Consider the following 18,590-nt stretch of genomic DNA (forward strand, 5'->3'; position numbering starts at 1 on the left):
CGAAATGATATCTCTATAGGTGTATTTAGAAATTGACACCTTATTTTAACTGTCCATTATCTCATTCTCAAGTTCTTTATGTTCTTCGAGGTATGAAAGGGTTTTCAAAAATAATTTTAAAACGACTTATCATTAAGTCACTGTCAAATGTTGTAATTGGTATACATATTTTTAGAATACACATATGAAATGATAGTATTTACCCTCATTGGAAAAGGTTGTGTTACACTAAAAGGGCAAAAAAATAAGATTACAAAAAGGGACTGTGGCCTATGCCAGCACTCCCATGTGTCTATCTCTCATCTCCTTAAAACAAGGGGGCAAAGGTGTCTTTTCACATGGGGAAGAGAGAGATAGACTCATGGGAGTGCTGGCATAGGCCACACTCCCGGATAGAGATCTTTTTCCCTATATATATATTATATATAAACAAAAATGCTTTGTATTTTAGCGAACCCCATTTAGTTGGGATATGGCTCAGTTGTCATAGTTGTTGTTGTTGTTGTAGAAATGCTTTGTATTTAATGTCATCCATGTTATTTGTTTTGAACAGGTTGAAAAATGGAGTGTGGTTAGGATTTCTGAATTTGGATATGCAAGATTTCATGCGACAAAGGAAGAGATAAAAGTTGAGGTTAGTATACTAAAAACCAATTAAATTCCCATCCTCAATTACTCAAAGACAAATAAATATACGACCACAAGGCCTAGTTTTAGATTCCAAGAGTCCAAGACTCAAAAAGACGGAATTGACATGATTTATATTAAATTATGGGAAAATGATGTACACAGTAGCAGTGGAACGTCATACACTAGAAGTTACTAACTATTGGATGAGACGGAAGGTAACTCAACCGTTCATTCCTGTTGTCGTTAGATCACCCATCAATCACCGCTACTGTAGTGGTCCCCTCTCCCTTTCCTTTTCCTTCTTCCCCTAGGGTAGTAATGACCATATTAGTGAGACCACAACTCAAGATTCCACTGGTGTTACAAGCTGCATATAAAGCTGAGGAATACATCTTAATCTTCCCAGCCTTACTCAAAGAAGGAATGACAAAAAATTTTTAAAATAGTGAAAGATTTCAATTCCGTGTTTGCGAGTTCTTGTTGAGGAATAGTGAAAGAGGGCAGAAAAAAATTGAACTAGGGGGGATATTGAGCGATTTTACATTGCAGATATCCTCGAGGTTGATTTGAACTATGAGTTAGGCTAGTACGGACTGGCAAGTAGGGCGCTGCCGCGCTGGTATGGGCAGGGACAAGGCAGAACAACGAGAGGGTAGGAGGGCAAGGAGGTAGTGGGATAGAGTTTAGATTTGGATTAAATCACTTCGATATCTTTTTGTGATGAGTGTCCATGTATTTATATAAAGGAGATTACAAAATCATCTCAAGTTACAGACGGTAGAAGAGTTTACATGTGATTACAATAGAGGAGATTGGATATGGTTACAAGTGCATGAGATAGTAATCCAAGAGGTTGGATACAAATCCAACTCACATGTGATAACCAAACTTATCTCGAAGCCACGACTAACACTTGTTAACCTTATCATGCCCCTCAAGCAAAGACGGGATGGAATCACCACGAGCTTGGACCACAAAGTAGTGAACCGTTGGGGAGCTAGTGGTTTAGTCAAAATGTCATCAACCTGATCAACGGTGGAGATGAACCAAACCTAGCTCAAGTTCCTTGTTGACAACCTTTTCACGAACAAAGTGAAAATCGGGCTCAATGTGCTTGGTGCGGGCGTGAAACTTGGGGATAAAAGGGAGATGTGTTGCACCAGGATTGTCACACCATAACATTGGTGGGGCAGTTAGATGAATGGAGAGCTCCTAGAGAAAATGACAAAGCCAGGTGAGTTCAGCAATGGCATAAGAGAGACCCCTATATTTGGACTTAGTATCGATTGAGAAACGGTGCTTTGTTTCTTAGAACTCCAAAAAATGAGATTGGGGCCAAGAAAAATGCAATAACCACTTGTAGACCGTCCATCATCGGGGCACGCCACCCAATTAGCATAGGAATATACAATGAGGATGAGAATGTTCGAACGATAGATCTGAATGACAAAGTGGATGGTGTGCTTGAGATATAGTAAAATACGTTTGACAGCGCTCCAATGTACATCAGTTGGAGCATGCATAAACTGACAAACCTTGTTGACAGAAAAGGCGATATCAAGATGAGTGATAATGGCATACTGAAGGGCACCAACTATGTTGTGATACTGGATGACATCTTGAAGGGCTTCTCCAGTAAATTTAGATAGCTTAACATTGGGGGCAGCGGGTGTTGAAACCCTTGGCACCATCCATCTTTTTGTGAAGGAGGAGGTCTAAAATGTATTGGTGTTGAGAGGGAAACAACCCCGTGGCAGTGGGCGAATCCTCAAGGCCGAGGATGAAATGGAGATTGCCAAGATCCCACAGCTTAAAACTTGCACGAAGGGCATAAATAAGCTTGGTGACAGTGGCGGGATCACTGCTATTGATGATTATATCACTATATAGACCAGGAGAAGAGTTACATGGCTATGATGCAACCGAACAAACAGTCAAGAGTCAGATGAGGTACAATGCAATTCCATCTCAAAAAGTCGAGTGCTAAGGCGGCGGAACCAAGCTCATGGGACCTGTGTAAGGCCATAGAGTGTGTGATGGAGACAACACACCTGAGTAGGGCGAGAGGGATCAGTAAAACCAGGAGGTTGGGCACATATAAATCTCTTCATCAAGAAGGTCGTGGAGGAAGGCATTATTGACATCTAGTTGGTAAAGTGTCCAGTCTTTGGAGATTGCAGGAGTCAAGACAACCCGAATTGTTGTGGGTTTGACTTCGTGAGTGTAAGTCTCACTGTAGTAGATGTCTTCAGCCTAGTGAATATCCCTTTGCCACTAACCATTCCTTGTAGTGGTCAATGGAGCCTTTGGATTTTCTCTTGATACAAAAGACCCACTTGCAACCTACGACATTCTTGTTAGGGGGGAGGGGCACTAGGGACCACGTGCCATTTTGCAAAAGAACATTGTACTCATCCTACATCGTAGCATGCCAGAGACGATCCTTGTTAAATTGGGTGAAGCACGTGTGGATTCAACATAAGCTGATAGCACCAGGGTGGCGGGTGGCAATAAAAGTTATATGGTCCAGAATGGACTAAGGGTGGCGAGTGTGATCTGAAGTCTAAGTCACCATGGGCTGAGTGGAGATTGGGGGGAAGGTCACTTGAGATGGGACCAGATGCAAGGAGGGTTAACACCTTATCTGTCATTTTGTTTACTGCATTTTTATTTTTCTTAGTGTAATCTTCCCCCTGACCATCGCGGTGATCCTCTCTATCAAGTTATTCTTTTTGACTTCTTCTTTCAATGGTATGTCCTTCGTGTATACCAATATTGAGATCAATAGAAATTCTTGATTTCCTATCATTGCAATTTGGCCTTTAATTTAAAGTCCTTGGAGCAATTGAGGCAAGAGGAGAATCCACATCTCCTGATAGAAGTCAAAAGAGCAATCTTATTCAAACTGTTAGTCTTGCAAACTCTGGCACGCCTGCGCTCTCTCGCACATTATTCAATTGAGGTTGACCGATCAAATGGTAGATCGATTGTTTGAGCAACGGGAAAAAGAGCCAAACAAGGACCTAAGGCAAAAGTAGCTGTTGGTGAATATATATAGTAGGGATTGTTGTATACATATATAGGAAGAAAATAACATTACCTGGCAAATGGTTCCTGCGTCTAGACATAGGAGCATGCAAAAATATCGTCGTACCCCCTATAAAATAAAAAATCGCATCTATGTTGATGCTCCTGTGTCGCTCTCATTGGCCCCCACGCTACACGATCAGACAGCGATCTTACCTACATATATACACACATGTAAGAGAGAGTCTGAATATATGGGAAAAAAAGACCGCTGCCTGGTCGCGTGCAGCCTGCATTCAGACACAGCGCACTGAAATGATCGCCCTGCCCCTTATAAAATGAAATCATGTCTTTAGTGGGTAATTTATACTCTGCAAACCATCAATTGATCTATATGCTATTCGATTTACATTTTGGTAGCCCATCAGTCATCAGATAAGATAGCTCTTGTATGGTTACAACCTGATTTTTTAATCTGCATTAACCATGTAACTCAAGAACTAATCGGCTTTTTCTATTTAACTTCATATTAAAGTTTGAATGTCATAAAATTTACCTAAAATTTCACCCCAAAAAATTTGTAAAAGTGCCTAAAAGAAGAGATGAGTTGATTATGAGTGACCAGCATATGAAGTCCCTATATGTAGATCACAGATTGAAAATACTTTTAGGGGTTAAGGATGAGTTTAATTAGCTCAAGAGAAACTCAACCTAACTCCCTGCTTTCTGCTTCAAGGTCCCATCCTTATTACCTTACAATATATGTATGGAATTTTTTTTTTGGGTAATAATATGTGAGGAACTTGCTTACTTCATAAGGTAGGAAAGGTTGGTGTCCCATTGCTATTATATTTTTCCTTAGATTATTTGTTACTATTTGATTCAGTTGACTTTGGTATTAGTAAAACCTGCTCCAACCCAACACATTAATTACCATTCTTAATTGTTTCACACACAGTATATAATGAACAATTTTATGATCCAAATCAAATTTCTTGATCCATATAGAATGCTTTTATATTTCTTTCCTCATTTAATTTTTCTCTTCTCTTGTCACCTTCAGTTTGTGAATTCAGTGAAAAGGATGGTTGAAGATAGTTTCCGCATCATCAAACACTAGGACTACTATAAGTTTCAATCTTCCACTCTACCATTATGTTAGAGAGAGAGAGAGAGAGAAGGTTTTCCATGCATCCACTGTGCAGAAGACACCCCGAGTGAATTTTTAAAGAGAAAGAACCTTCTTTGCTTATTATATTAATCTGATAGCTAACTTTATTTATTCATAGCAAGGAGATTAATGTTCCATGCTTAGTCTTCCTTTTAAAAAAGTTTGGAAGTTTTTTAAGTATAACTATGTCATAAACTGTTTGTGTACCCTTACCCAAAAAAAAAAATCAACTGTTTTGTGTACTTTAAATGAATGTCACCAGAAGCTAATTTAATAGGAATTCTTGGTTATTCTTAGGCCCTGTTTGTTTAGAGGGGACTTAGGTGAGGGTGGGAGAATTGGGTTGAAAAAATGCTAATGTGGCACTTCAAAAGCTCATCCCAATCTTGTTTGGTTAATTTGGAATGGTGAACTTACAAAAGCTCAGGGGACATCATTAATTGTTTTGTCATGTGACATTTTAAAATCCCACCCATTTCGCTCGTCTCTAGGGAGCCCAGCACGCTCAGGGTCCATCCAGCCTTTGGGTTGGGTTGCACACATCCCTAGGCATGCACCGAGAGGTGTGCGGCACAGATCAACCGTTGGATGCCCCTTGAGTGCTCCCTGAATGCTGGGCTCCCTGGAGACGATCTTGATCCTCTTTGCTATTCAAAGTCCTACTAAATTGGTGGGATGTTGGCTGCTTTATATGGGAAAAGTAACTTTATGTCAACTTTACCTCAACATTTCTATCTCAACAAAACCCCACCAACATGTGAGTCCCATCTTTCCAATAAACTCACCCCACCTTCTCTTCTAAACAAATGGGGCCTTAGGGATTAAGGCAAAGAATATAGATTTATGAACAGAAAGAATATGTTGATTTACAATAAACGTGAGACCAGATTGACTAAATCATCACATACCTAGTTCCAAAAAATTTTTTTATGAAATATTCCAAAATAAAGAACAAGCTTATATTAACCAAATAAACTTGTGTTGTGGGAGATAAGTCAAACAAATTAACCAAATAAACTTGTGCTGTCAGCTTATATATAAGTGTATCCATAAGCGGCTAACCAATAACGGGAGACACCAAGCAAGGGTGATAATGAACCCACCCATGACTCGAATCACCTAATCTACTGTGATGTTGCATGTTCTGACTTTGGAGACCTGATCTAAGTGCTCGTAAGCAATCCACTGACGAATTCATGGAAAAAAATAAAGGGCTATAAAACCAGTGCATTATTGAGCCATATATATATATATATATATATATATATTTTTTTTTTTTTTTTTTTGTTAAGCGTTTGAGCCATATATATATATAGAAGATGACATTAGGATGAAAAGATTAGAAACCTAATCTTAGACAAATCTATGTGACTTAGACAATCAAATCTAAGCTACCTAATTTATGATTTGGTCAAATTTATAGCCAATAGAAGTCATTATCTGATATGATGTCATTCTTCTAATATTATAAAAGCTTAAATCGTGGGACCTTTCAGTATCAAATATTTAAGATTGGAGAATGAAGAAGCATAATATATACTTGTATATTAAAAATAAAATAAAAAAGCAACGGAAGCATCATAGTATTTTTGGAACTCCTCTCTCTAAAAAGAAGGGTGGTAAATTGAATAGATCATCTAGCTATTGGAATATAATAGATTTGATTTCTCTCTAACATCGATGGAAGGGAAAAGTCACCTCTATTCTAGAACCGTATGCAATGCGAAAAAAATGCCTAAACAGTTGTTCAATTTTATCTTTTTTTCTTTTCTGGCCTTTAAAAGGATTGTTCTGTTTTTTGTTTATAATCTAAACAGCGTCCTATGAAAAGAAGTGTATATGACTGAGGAGTTTTTTGTGTAGCATGTCAGTAATTCAGGGCTGTTTCATAAACAAAATATTAGTGTAACCCATTGAGGGATTAATCGGTTTGAAAAACCAATACCTAATCCTTCTCTTTCTTGTCCCATAAAATTATGGAATCCGTAAGAGAGAAAAAAACTCATCTCTTTTCCATCCCATGGAAAGAGAGATTTATCCCATACCCGAATGCGCAGAGGCAAGAGATCGATTCGGGTTTCTTTCACATCTCATGATTATCATATAATTAACAACAAGAGGACTTAACAAGAACTTGCTAGTCTGTTGAGCCTCAAGTGTTACTCCTCCCATAGACAATGGTTCTTCCTCCCATGAACATACCAGGTAAACAAAACTTGAACTTTCAATGGTGCAGCCAAAGTTCTTCAAGTCAATCCTAGAGTCTCTTCAGATCTTCAAGCACAAATCTGAGTTTTCAAAACCCTAACTCTCAAAAAATAGAGAGCAAGAAGGAGAGAGAAGAAATCAAGTGCGAGAGAGAAAGAGCAAAAAACGGGGAGGAGGGGGAGCACCAAAATTCTCCCTAGGCTGAAAATGTGGTACCCCCTCCACGTTTTTGGTGTTTTAATAGACAGGGCTGTAGAAGTCCTGTTTAGAAAAAATCTTAGTGAAAATCTGTTTTCTCTCTCTCTCTCCTCTTTGATTTGGAACAATTTAAATCTGATGGGCTTCTAATTGATGAAGAAGCAGAATCTACTAGGGAATGTTTAATTAATTATTTATTTTATATTTAATTGATAAATAATAATTAGCACCACGTTCACTAAATTAAATAAACAATTAATTAATCAGTAAATTTTAATTATACTCTCACATAATAATAAATTATTATGTACCAAACCACCACTAATCAACATCATCATTATGGAATCTAGGGCATGTACACATGTACTATCAAACCTCATTTCATAGAACATGCCCATACGAGAGCGTCTGTGTACGTGATCGAATCCCACAAAACACGATAAAATATTTTAAATCAAAACTACATATAATCTATCATTTTATATAAAATAGGTTTTGCAAAAATCATTTCTAAAACGGCACTGGATCCAGATTCCGATCCGACTAACCACAGACAATCTTTATCTTAAAGTTCCCAATCAGGCAGTGGTGACCATGTTGAGCAACTCTCTCTGTCACGAAATGTTTGCGCATTCCCAGAACACCGACTTTGACTCTCTTGAATCTTTGTCATTGATGATCCAAAGAATGTGGTCACATTTCGCAGTGACGATGTCCTCTCAGGTACAGGGTCTCGATAATACATGTCTATTCCATCCTACATCTAGCAGTAATACATGAGGAAATCGACAAAGTAGATTCTTCATCAATGCATATCATAATGTGCATTCGCATTCGTACTCCGACATCAACATGTCTAGGCATACCCAATGCGATGACCATATGATAAGGGTGCCTAGCCCAAACCCTAGTCATGACTACCATTTGAAGTAAAACTTACATACACATAATGCTCAAAAAGTTTATATCGCATGTGATAATATTAAACCAAAATGTATAAAAGGATCAATACAAAATAAATCAGACCGAACCAGATCGAACAGGGTTTGATGGATACATAAATCCAACACCAAAAATATACAATTAGGTATACTTGTCTTCTTTTTTTTTTTTTTTTTTTTGGGGTAAATAATTAGGTATACTTGTCGGAGATTAATAAAAATACGTACAAAAAAATTAAGGGAGTTTTAAATTCCACCATAACTGGTGTCATTTAGATTGCCACCACTTGCCATGTGGAATACATGGATAAATGTTGGCAATTTTATATGATAGATTTCACACTCAACTCAGTAATCAAATTTCAACTTAAAACAAGTAAAGGAAGTAGTTTTTTTTTAGGGGGTAGAAGTAAAGGAAGTAGTTAAAATATTACTTTAAGCTTTTATAAAATTACACGTAAGACATATTGTTGTATAATATCAGATAATGAATTCTATCGATGATTTACCAAGAAAAAAAAAAAAAACAATTCTATTGATTATAAATTTGATCTCATTGTTGAGGCACTCTCCCTGTTTTTGTTTTTTTAAATTTGACCATTGAGTTTGATGTGGGGTTCTCTGTAAATAGTCCAAACTACCATGTCTACCATATGACAAAATGGTTGTAGTCAAAATGCCATCATATATAGCTGGTGGGATATAACACGGGATAAAGTTCTCTACACTTGGGCATATGGTGCGCCTAAACACATGGGGGTGAGCGAAATGATTAGCCTGCCCCCTTAATGATCCAAACCCCACCCGTCCTACTCCATGTGTCTGTGCCCAGATGCGTTCCCGGACAAAGAACGTGTGCCCATAAGTGTAATACAAAAACATATATGCTTAGGATGCAACAAAAAGGGGAAAATTTTCCTCCAATCGGGGAGCATTGTTTGAGGAATTGGTATTGGATCTGTCGGATCGATCGATTCGTATCAATATCAGTGGAGATCAATACTAATTCATGTTTGATCCTGTATCAGTGGATCCATATGGACAAGGGTAACCTTGTAAAAAAAATTTAAAGAAAACAGGGGTAAACTTTTTTTTTATTTTATAGAAAAATAGAGCTTAACTGATCCCGATTGATATCGAATTAATCTCGACATAGACTGATACCAATAGCGATACCAATTACTAAACCCTCCCCCACCATCCTAGGGTCTTAATTAGTCCCCCTATGTTAAAGGGTCCCCCTATGTTAAAGGGTCAAAAGTTCCACTGAGGTCCCATTCAAGCACCCTCGAGCCTGATGATGAAGGAAAATTACTTCACCGTGAGTGAAGGGAACTCTAGGTTCCAACAAAAAATAACAAATACAAAGACGTGGTTGCGGTTCAACTGGTCTGAAATTGGATCGCACCGGATCCATAAACCTCTCTCTCTCTCTCTCTCTCTCTCTCTCTCTCTCTCTCTCTATATGAGGTCATTACTATTGTTTGTTTGGAGTTTGAACCAATGCCTCACCCCGGTCCCCACAAAGACGTTTGAAGAGGGAGACAACATAACATGCTAACAACAGTTCTTTTGCTAAAAGATCATTCGTATTAAGAATTTAGCTAAAAACAGACTACAATCTTCCATCGTGCTTTCACACTCTTTTTCTCACCCCACATAACACACTATCAGCAACCCAAACAAATACCCTAAACGTCAAAAACTCATACTTCACACCCAATACGGTTCAGGTGGATCGGTAAGGGTAAAGGTGTCAATTGTCGACTGAAACCATTTATCAAATTAAATTCAACCATTTAAATTAATACTGATAAATCTTGAACATGTACTTATTGAAGGCTAATGTTGCCATTCATCTTTTGCATGCAGTTTTTGGCAGAAAGGGTCCAATTTGGATCGATCATAAGTTCACCCAATTTTGGTAATTCATTTGACTTTTTCTTTCTCTAATATTTTTCAAGTACTTAATCTTCTTTTTTTTTTTTTTTTTTTATTTAAGAGTAGAAAATCTTTATTAAGATTAATGTGTATTACATATGGATTTGGAAGAACACAATTCCATAATCCATGGAATGGAATTGCATCAAACTGTCGTACACGCTATCAACAGAGCCTTCCTTGATAGGGAGTCAGCAAAACTATTATTAAATTTCAGCCACATAACCAAATATGTATGGACAAGACCAAAGACTTACCACATTTGTAGATGGTAATGTGTATATTTTTCGTTAAAATTTTCAATTACATATTTAAACTAATAACCTATGTATATATACAATAAATATTTTAATACGTATGGTGCGTGTGTGTAACCCATACATGTACTATACAATTGAAACAAATGCCTCTTAAGGTGTTAAATAATTTATTATCTTACTTTTTTTCCCCTTTTAGTATAATAGATTTTTTTTTAATAGTAAATTCTAACATTTCATATATGTACTTAAAAAATACTTAAAATAATAATAGTTTTTTTTTAATAATAATAAACAAGTCCCTATTAAGAGTCACTATGGCTAGTGAAGGATAACGCTTCACTTTTGCCATTTGACAGGACATGGGTTTGTCCATGTGATAGAGGACCTCACATACACCTCAATGGCCAAATTATAATCCAAAATAAACAAGGAAAGTTTTTTTTTTTTTTTTCGGTCAAACCAAGGAAAGTTGCTCACACCAAAATACCATCAAATGGATATGAATATAAAGACAAAATGACATTTTTTTTGTATTGTTGGCTACTTCCTCTATGCATTTTAAGCTGAAATTGTTCCAATGAATTGCTTGTCTGGTCCTCTGTTACATGGACTAACCCAGGTACTGCCATTTGCTAAATAGTGAAGTGTTATATTTCACTAAGCATAGTGATGGGGAAGAAAACCCATAACATAATGATTTTCACATTAAAAAAAAAAAAAACTTTTCTTACTTCCACACCAAAAATATATATTTTACCCTTGATTTTAAGAACTTTTTAAAATAATATAAAGAAGAAAGGTTTTCTTCACCATAGGTAAGGGTGTCAAATTGGCATCAAAACCGAAAACTGAAACAGGATTCAAACCGAATAAATGAAACCAAACCGAACCGGATAGAAGAAGAAGAAGATGGTGTGGGATTCCAGAGGGGTGGGGGCAGGTGGAGTTGCAAGAGGAAGAAGAAGAAGAAACGATTTGAGAATTTTAGGTTAGAGGATGTAATAAGGGTAAAAATGATATTTAGAAAATTATCATTTTAGTTGAAGATATAAGGGTAAAACTATATTTGACATCTCAAAACTAACACCTCACTAACACCGTCAACCTTGATGGGTACAGATGTAATTATTCAAACAACAAAGTGTTTCTTATAATTAGACCAAACTACAACAGAGATACATGTAAATTATTCTAAAAATAAAACAAAAACATGTGTGAAACCTTGTAAAAGAACATGGAAAATAATCAGTATATGAACAATGTGGAAATCTTTTATCCAAATTCTAATTACACCATGAACATCACCAACGGGTATAGAAGGGATGTGTGGGTTTAGTCCCACATCGAGTGGGTGAGTGTGGTATGTGTTGTGTATATTCGTCTTTTCACGATCCTAAAAGTCGATTAATCTTTTGGTATTGATGTGTGATTTGTGTGATTACACTTTCATAAAATACAAAAAAAAAAAATATAGAAGACAGCACAGGAGAATATTGACGATTGAAGGTTGATAAGGTTAGGTATGTTGGGTGAAAACGAGGAGGTAACCTGTAACCTGACAAGCGGTTGAAGTTGGGCACAAGAGAAAGGAATATATATTGTGGGGGTAGTCAAGTGCCTAGCGCACTTGGTAGCTAGTGGTGCGTAAAGGCCCATTGCTACCAGGAGATCTTGAGTTCAAGCCTTCTTGTTCACATCCTACATCCCCCCTACCTATCAAAATATATATATATATATATATATACTGTGGGGCCATTTTGATGATATTTTTATCTTAGACAAACTAGATGGGATATGGTTAGTACACATGACATGAAATAGTGAAGAGCCCACAACTGACCTATTTTTTTTATTTTTTTTTTTTTGGCCTATTTGGAGTATTGGGTGATACGAGTTCTAAAATGGGAAACAACACCACACAGAAGTGGATGATTCTCAAGGCAGTAGACGTAGTACAGCAAGATCCAAGTGAAACCCCAATGTACCACCCAAAGACATATGTCAGTATTATCGTCTTCATCTCATCTCCACAATCCACATCCGTCAAACCACCTTGACGTTAATAATTGATACAAGCCCAACCCTAAAGCCTAAAGCCTAAAGCCTTTGCGAATCGGGATTAAAATCTCTCCAATTTTTTGATTGCCATCTACATTGCAGTTTGGGGTTGAGAGGTTGACATTAGCTAGGTATGATATTCAATTGTTTGAGATTGATTGAATCAGTTGTTTTTTTTTTTTTTTAATCTTTTCTTCTTGAGTTGGGCACTTGGGAAGGGTGTCAATCGGGTGATTAGGCTTTTTGGGTTTGAGTGTGAGTTGCAGGGAAATCGAAACTAAATTAATAAAACCCAAGGGGTGTTGGCGTAGTGGCGAGCTTGGGCGAGCCGTATACTTGGACGTCCTAAGTTCGAATCTTACTATCCTCACCCCCTTAGGCCAGCCATCACTCTGTCTCAAGTCAGTTGACTATGGTAACGGAGGTTTAGTGCAACAATAGACGCGGTGGTCATCTAGTTGTCAAGGGGATTAGTCGGGTCAATGTGTGCAGATACCCCTCATTATCATTAAAAAATAAAAATAAATAAATAAATTAAAAAAAAAAAAAACCGAACTAATAAGGACTTTTTGGTTATGACTTGATTTTGATTTCGGTTCGGTTTGGACTCCGATTCGTTTTGAATTATCATTTTAATTTATTTCAATTTGTTTTGAAAATCAGGTATAGACTGGTTTTGGATAGGGAATAGATAGTATAGTGTTTTTAGGGTTCTGAGGTGGGTTTCATTGTTCAGTTCGGTTCTATCGGTCGGGCCAAGCATTGAACCGTTAATTTAACTTGAACCAATCCAAAACGGAATAATGCTCTAACCTGCAAACCGAAACCAGATCGATAAGGCCTTGGTTTGGCTTGGATCGGGCTCAAATGGATTGGATCATTTTGATCAATTTGATTTAGGTTTTGACACCCTTAGTTGGATGTCACGCTTACCAAGAATCGAGCTCTCAACCCGAAACTATACCCCACTACACTTTTAGAGAATTGGGGAGGATTATCCATAATTAATCTCTTGATCTCGAGAGAGAAAGAGAGAGAGAGAGAGAAAATAAAAAATCTCTCACACTCATATACTTAGTTGAGATGTCACTTTTTCCTAGATATGTTTTTAATTACTAGGATGAAATGGCACTAATTGTGTTGCTTATGGATTAAGGAATCAAAGGTAAGGTTGTTCTTAGTAGGTACTATAAAAAATAGGGTTGTTAAATGTTGGAGTCAAATTTAATTACTGGAGAATCTTATTGTAACATAAGTAGTGAAATACATGGTGTTTTTTTTTTTTTTTTTTTGCTTTTTTCAAGATAAGAGGTTTTTTTCAATGAACATAAATTCTATAAATAACTTTCATTTTTTCTACTCGTGCATTAAACAAGAGGCAATTAATAGAATAGACGGTTACAATAAGTTGCAGTTGAAGACAACTTCTTGGTTTACACGTTGGTGACAAGTTGCACTCTTCAGTCAGATACTTCTATTTTGTATTTTTAATGTTCTTGTCATCTTCTTTCAAAACCTTGCTTCTTCGATGTGTGTCAAACAGTCCAGCCATTGAATACCTCATTAGACACTCATTTGACGATCTCCTCATTAGAGAGGATCCGGAACCTCTTCCTAAAGGCTTTTCCAAGCTTTATTTTGTCCAATAACCAACTCCTTAAGTATTAAAGCTTGACATGCGAACAAGGCAACTTTACATGTGAACAAACCTCAGACCTACCAATCCAAAAAATATTGATCCCACCAAATGGAAGATGATATCTTAGTGAATGATCTCCTCATGAACAATTTAGATTCTCTCAGCAAGTCCCCGTTTATTTGACGGGAACTTAGGTGGGATTGGAAAGTGCTCATGTGGCACTTTAAAATCCCACCCTAATCTTGTTTGTTTAATTTGAGACTGAGAACTTGCAAAAGCTTGGGGAACAACATTAAATATTTTGTCTGCTAGTGTGGCACTTGAAAATCTCGCCCTATGCTATCCAAAGTCCAAAAAAAAAAATTTTTGATTACTGTTGATAGGAAAAATAGAAATTCCACCCTTGTTTCCCTAACCCACTACAGAATTCGGATCAGCTACCCACATGGGGATGGGTGGGGACAAATCTGACCCCTCCATGGGTAGTGGGTCCGGCACCCTAGAGATGGGTCCCACACCCCCATGGAGGGTTCAGATCTGTTCCCACCCGTCCCCATGTGGGTAGCAGATCCAAACTCCCCACTACACCGTGGGACCCAATTCCACAACATTTTCACCCCATCCTCCCCCTCAAACAAACAGATCCTCAAAATTTAAGACTCATAATCGGATAAGGTATTAATGTCCATTGATTCTGAGCCAAATCATTTCAAAAGTAGTCGGAATTGGTAGGAAATAGGACTCAGTTGGAATTGGCCGTGCTCACCTTACTTTGGCCTAACTCTATCAGACTGCTCAGGTTGGTTAGCATCTGTCTCGTTGTAGCAAGCCTTAAGCCTTGGTATCAATTTTGAACCTTAGGATTAGTTGTTATTGCCTCCTTTGGCAATTTGGATCCTCTACTGCCGAGTTGCTCGGCAAAATCCTGCTGTCAAGACATAGCAAGGCGGCAAATGATCGCCTAGTCCCAACTTGGGAAAGGCACTTGGGCAAGGGTAAGACGATCATTCCCCACCTTACTGTGTCTTGGCAATAGAGTCCTACCGGGCAACTCGGTAGTAGAGGACCTGGATCCCTCCTTCGGGTTCCAACTCCAATCCCTAGCTGTCTTCTTGGGATGCCAACCTAGTAGTGGTGGTCTATGGTCCCTCATTAGGAATGATAAATATAAATAAATAAATAAAATAAAATAAAACATGATGACTAGGACCGGATGGCATGAAATGGTGTGTTTAATTTAAAATTATAGATTAAGTAAAGTTTAAGGAATGGAAGCTAGGGTTTTGGTTTTATTTGAGGATTTGCCACCTAGGATCAAACTCCTTAGGTAGAGTTAAATGTGTCCTCTACTTTTGGCTGTTTTCCCAACTTCCTTGTCTCTTTGTCCTGATGTAAGAGGATAATACCAATTGGATGGTCTATACCTTTGAAGAGAAAACAAACAGAAGTTTTGGAAGTACTTGGTGAGAGACCTTCCTTGCATTCCCCACAAGGACCCAGATGTAACAAAACAAGAAGTGTTGTTTTGTTGTTTTGTTAGGGCATGTTTGAATGGGAGCGCGATGGTTTGGAATAATAACAAGTTTCTTGGCCAGCCCCTTATTCCTCTTCCACCTAACATGAAGACAAAACTTCAGCAGGGACAGTTTCAGAGAGAAAGAGAAAAGTGATAGAGATAGGTAAAGAAAAGGCTTTAACCTCTATTCACCTATGAGCAAAGCCAAGCCATTTAGGCGTTCTTTCTCACAAATTCCATAACCATATTCCTCTGTATCTCCTCAAACGACAACAAATCAATAACGACAAATTCACACCCCCCCCTAACCCGCATTGTTGCCAACACAACCATGGAAAATTCATCAAAAGAAACCCTTTAATTCATCAATGATTCTCTCCTCTCCGATGATGATAGAACAAAAACCCTAGACAAAACTAGAAAACCCACCTTAACAATCAGTTTAGATATACACAAAACCAAGAGAATCAAGCAGATTATCATGGGTTTTTGAGGAATTCGAAAACCCAGTTGGGGTTTTGAAGTTCTTGTGTCAGCTGTTCTTAGAGGAGAGGTTAGAGGAGTTTATAGGCTGTTTCTGCTGTTCTGGTACTGTTCTTTCTTTTGTTTGTCTATGTTTATGTTTGATTTTCATCTCAAACTCTTCAAAGACGTGGTGCCCAATTAATCTTGTCTTCCGAGGTTTCGTTTTTTTAATTAATATTTGTGTTGATTCCAGACCTTAGAGAACAAACAGTTCATTTTGACTCTTCTTTGTTTGTGATTGATTTTCCAGTATATTTAAATCTGAGGTACTGGGGCACAGATTGTGGCATAAATAGTTCTTTAAATTCGCATTCCTTTTTGGGTTGATTTTCACTATTAATAGAAAGGATTGTTCTGCAACCCAATTCATTCTAGTTGTTTTTGACAATTGTTGGACTCTGGTTTCTTCAGAAAAGAAGAATCACGGTGGTGGTGAATGGCAGGAATGGTTCAAGATGAGGGATCATCATCTGTAACTTCATCACCCCTTCAATTCTTCTCCCTGATGTCTCTCTCCCCTAGCTTAGGATCACCTTACCCATGGCTCAGAGAGCTTAAATCCGAGGAGCGTGGGTTGTATCTCATCCATCTGTTGTTGTCCTGTGCCAAACATGTCGCATCCGGTAGCCTCGAGAATACGAATATCACACTGGAGCAAATCTCACACCTTGCCTCACCTGATGGAGATACTATGCAGCGCATTGCTGCCTACTTCACCGAGGCGCTCGCAGACCGGATTCTCAAGGCCTGGCCTGGCCTGCACAAAGCTTTCAATTCTACAAGAATATCTTCAGTCTCCGACGGAATTATAGTTCGAAAATTGTTCTTTGAGCTCTGCCCCTTCTTGAAAGTTTCTTATCTGATCACCAACCAGTCCATCATAGAAGCGATGGAAGGGGAGAAGATGGTACATATCATTGATCTCAACTCTTCAGAGCCTGCACAGTGGATTGCACTCCTTCAGGTATTGAGTGCACGACCTGAAGGCCCACCCCATTTGAGAATTACAGGTATTCATCAACAGAAGGAGGTATTGGAACAAACAGCTCTTCGTTTGACTGAAGAAGCTGAAAAATTGGATATACCATTTCAATTCAATCCTGTAGTTAGCAAGTTAGAGAATCTCGATGTTGAAAGCTTGCGAGTTAAGACTGGAGAGGCATTGGCAATTAGCTCTGTCCTTCAACTGCATTCCCTCTTGGCATCAGATGATGAAATCCTCAGGATTAAATCCCCATCTGCTTCCAAGAATTCAAATTCAGTTCACCTGCAGATGAACCAGAGCAGTTTGGGTGGATTGCTTGATAAAGATTTGGTCAATGGGTACAACGCCAGTCCTGACTCAGCATCTTCATCCCTGTTATCTGTATCTGCTTCGGCAAAGATGGAGAGCTTCCTCACTGCCCTCTGGGGGCTATCACCAAAAGTAATGGTAGTTACTGAGCAAGAATCGAACCATAATGGATCCACCTTGATGGAGAGACTCTTGGAAGCACTTTACTTCTATGCATCACTCTTTGATTGCTTGGAATCAACAGTATCAAGGGCTTCAATGGAGCGAATGAAGGTAGAAAAGATGCTCTTTGGGGAAGAAATTAAGAATATTATTGCATGTGAGGGAGCTGAGAGGAAGGAAAGGCATGAGAAGCTTGAGAAGTGGATCCGGAGGATGGATTTTGCAGGGTTTGGGAGGGTGCCTTTGAGCTACTATGCTCTGTTGCAAGCAAGGACACTGTTGCAAAGCTATGGTTGTGATGGATATAAGATCAAAGAAGAGAACGGCTGTTTAGTAATTTGCTGGCAAGATCGAGCCCTGTTTTCTGTTTCAGCTTGGAAGTGTAGGAGGTAAGATTGATCATTTTTCGACAGTGAGCTTTTCTCTTCCATGTAGAAAGGGTTTTGGAGTTTTCCTCTTCTTTTTCTTTTTTTTCTTCTAATTTTGCATAGTAGTCTGTGGAAGGGTTTGAAGTTATTCTTCATCCTCTGTTCTAAATTTTGTTTGTTTAGGTATTAGCCATCCTCTTTTTCGGTTTTCTTTTAGACTCATACTTAGCCTTGGTGTGCTTGTTTGATACAAAATTACCAATGTTTGAATTTCATGATTCATGATGGTGTTCACTGTAACAGATGTTTCATGTCTTTTAATTCTTGGTTACTAATTCTCCCGAAAATTGACCCATTTTTGGATTTTCTTTCTAGATTCTTTTATCGATATTCGATTTTGCAGACAAAACATTTCATGAACCTTATGCCCTATCATATCATTATTGAGTTGTTCTCTTGGTTGGCCACCATGACCTGAATAGAGCATGATACAAAAGATCACTTACCAGAGAATACCTGAATTTAATCCCATTAACCAGCATAGTATTTTTTGAATATTGGTGAATCTGTGTCTGGTTGAAGGTCATTTAGTTGGCCTGATCTGAAGGGTCAACCCAGCTGATATCCCCTCTTAAAGTCTTGGCCACAATTG

At 38.0% G+C, this 18,590-nt stretch overlaps 1 protein-coding gene across 1 annotated transcript; it reads left to right on the forward strand.

Moving 5' to 3' along the window:
• The first annotated feature begins 15,814 nt into the window (after positions 1-15,814).
• On the forward strand, positions 15,815-18,216 carry LOC122643058 (scarecrow-like protein 3). Its single transcript, XM_043836693.1, has 2 exons — positions 15,815-16,177; positions 16,526-18,216. Exon 2 carries the CDS (start codon positions 16,551-16,553, stop codon positions 17,961-17,963), a length of 1,413 nt encoding a protein of 470 aa, XP_043692628.1. The 5' UTR covers positions 15,815-16,177; positions 16,526-16,550; the 3' UTR covers positions 17,964-18,216.
• Positions 18,217-18,590: the final 374 nt, after the last annotated feature.

This window comes from Telopea speciosissima, chromosome 10 (assembly GCF_018873765.1).
Source record: "Telopea speciosissima isolate NSW1024214 ecotype Mountain lineage chromosome 10, Tspe_v1, whole genome shotgun sequence".
NCBI classification, from domain to species: Eukaryota; Viridiplantae; Streptophyta; class Magnoliopsida; order Proteales; family Proteaceae; genus Telopea; species Telopea speciosissima.

Excerpts from the sequence above, each read along its gene's own strand:
- LOC122643058 (XM_043836693.1), top strand. The coding sequence starts at position 16,551 with ATGGCAGGAATGGTTCAAGATGAGGGATCATCATCTGTAACTTCATCA.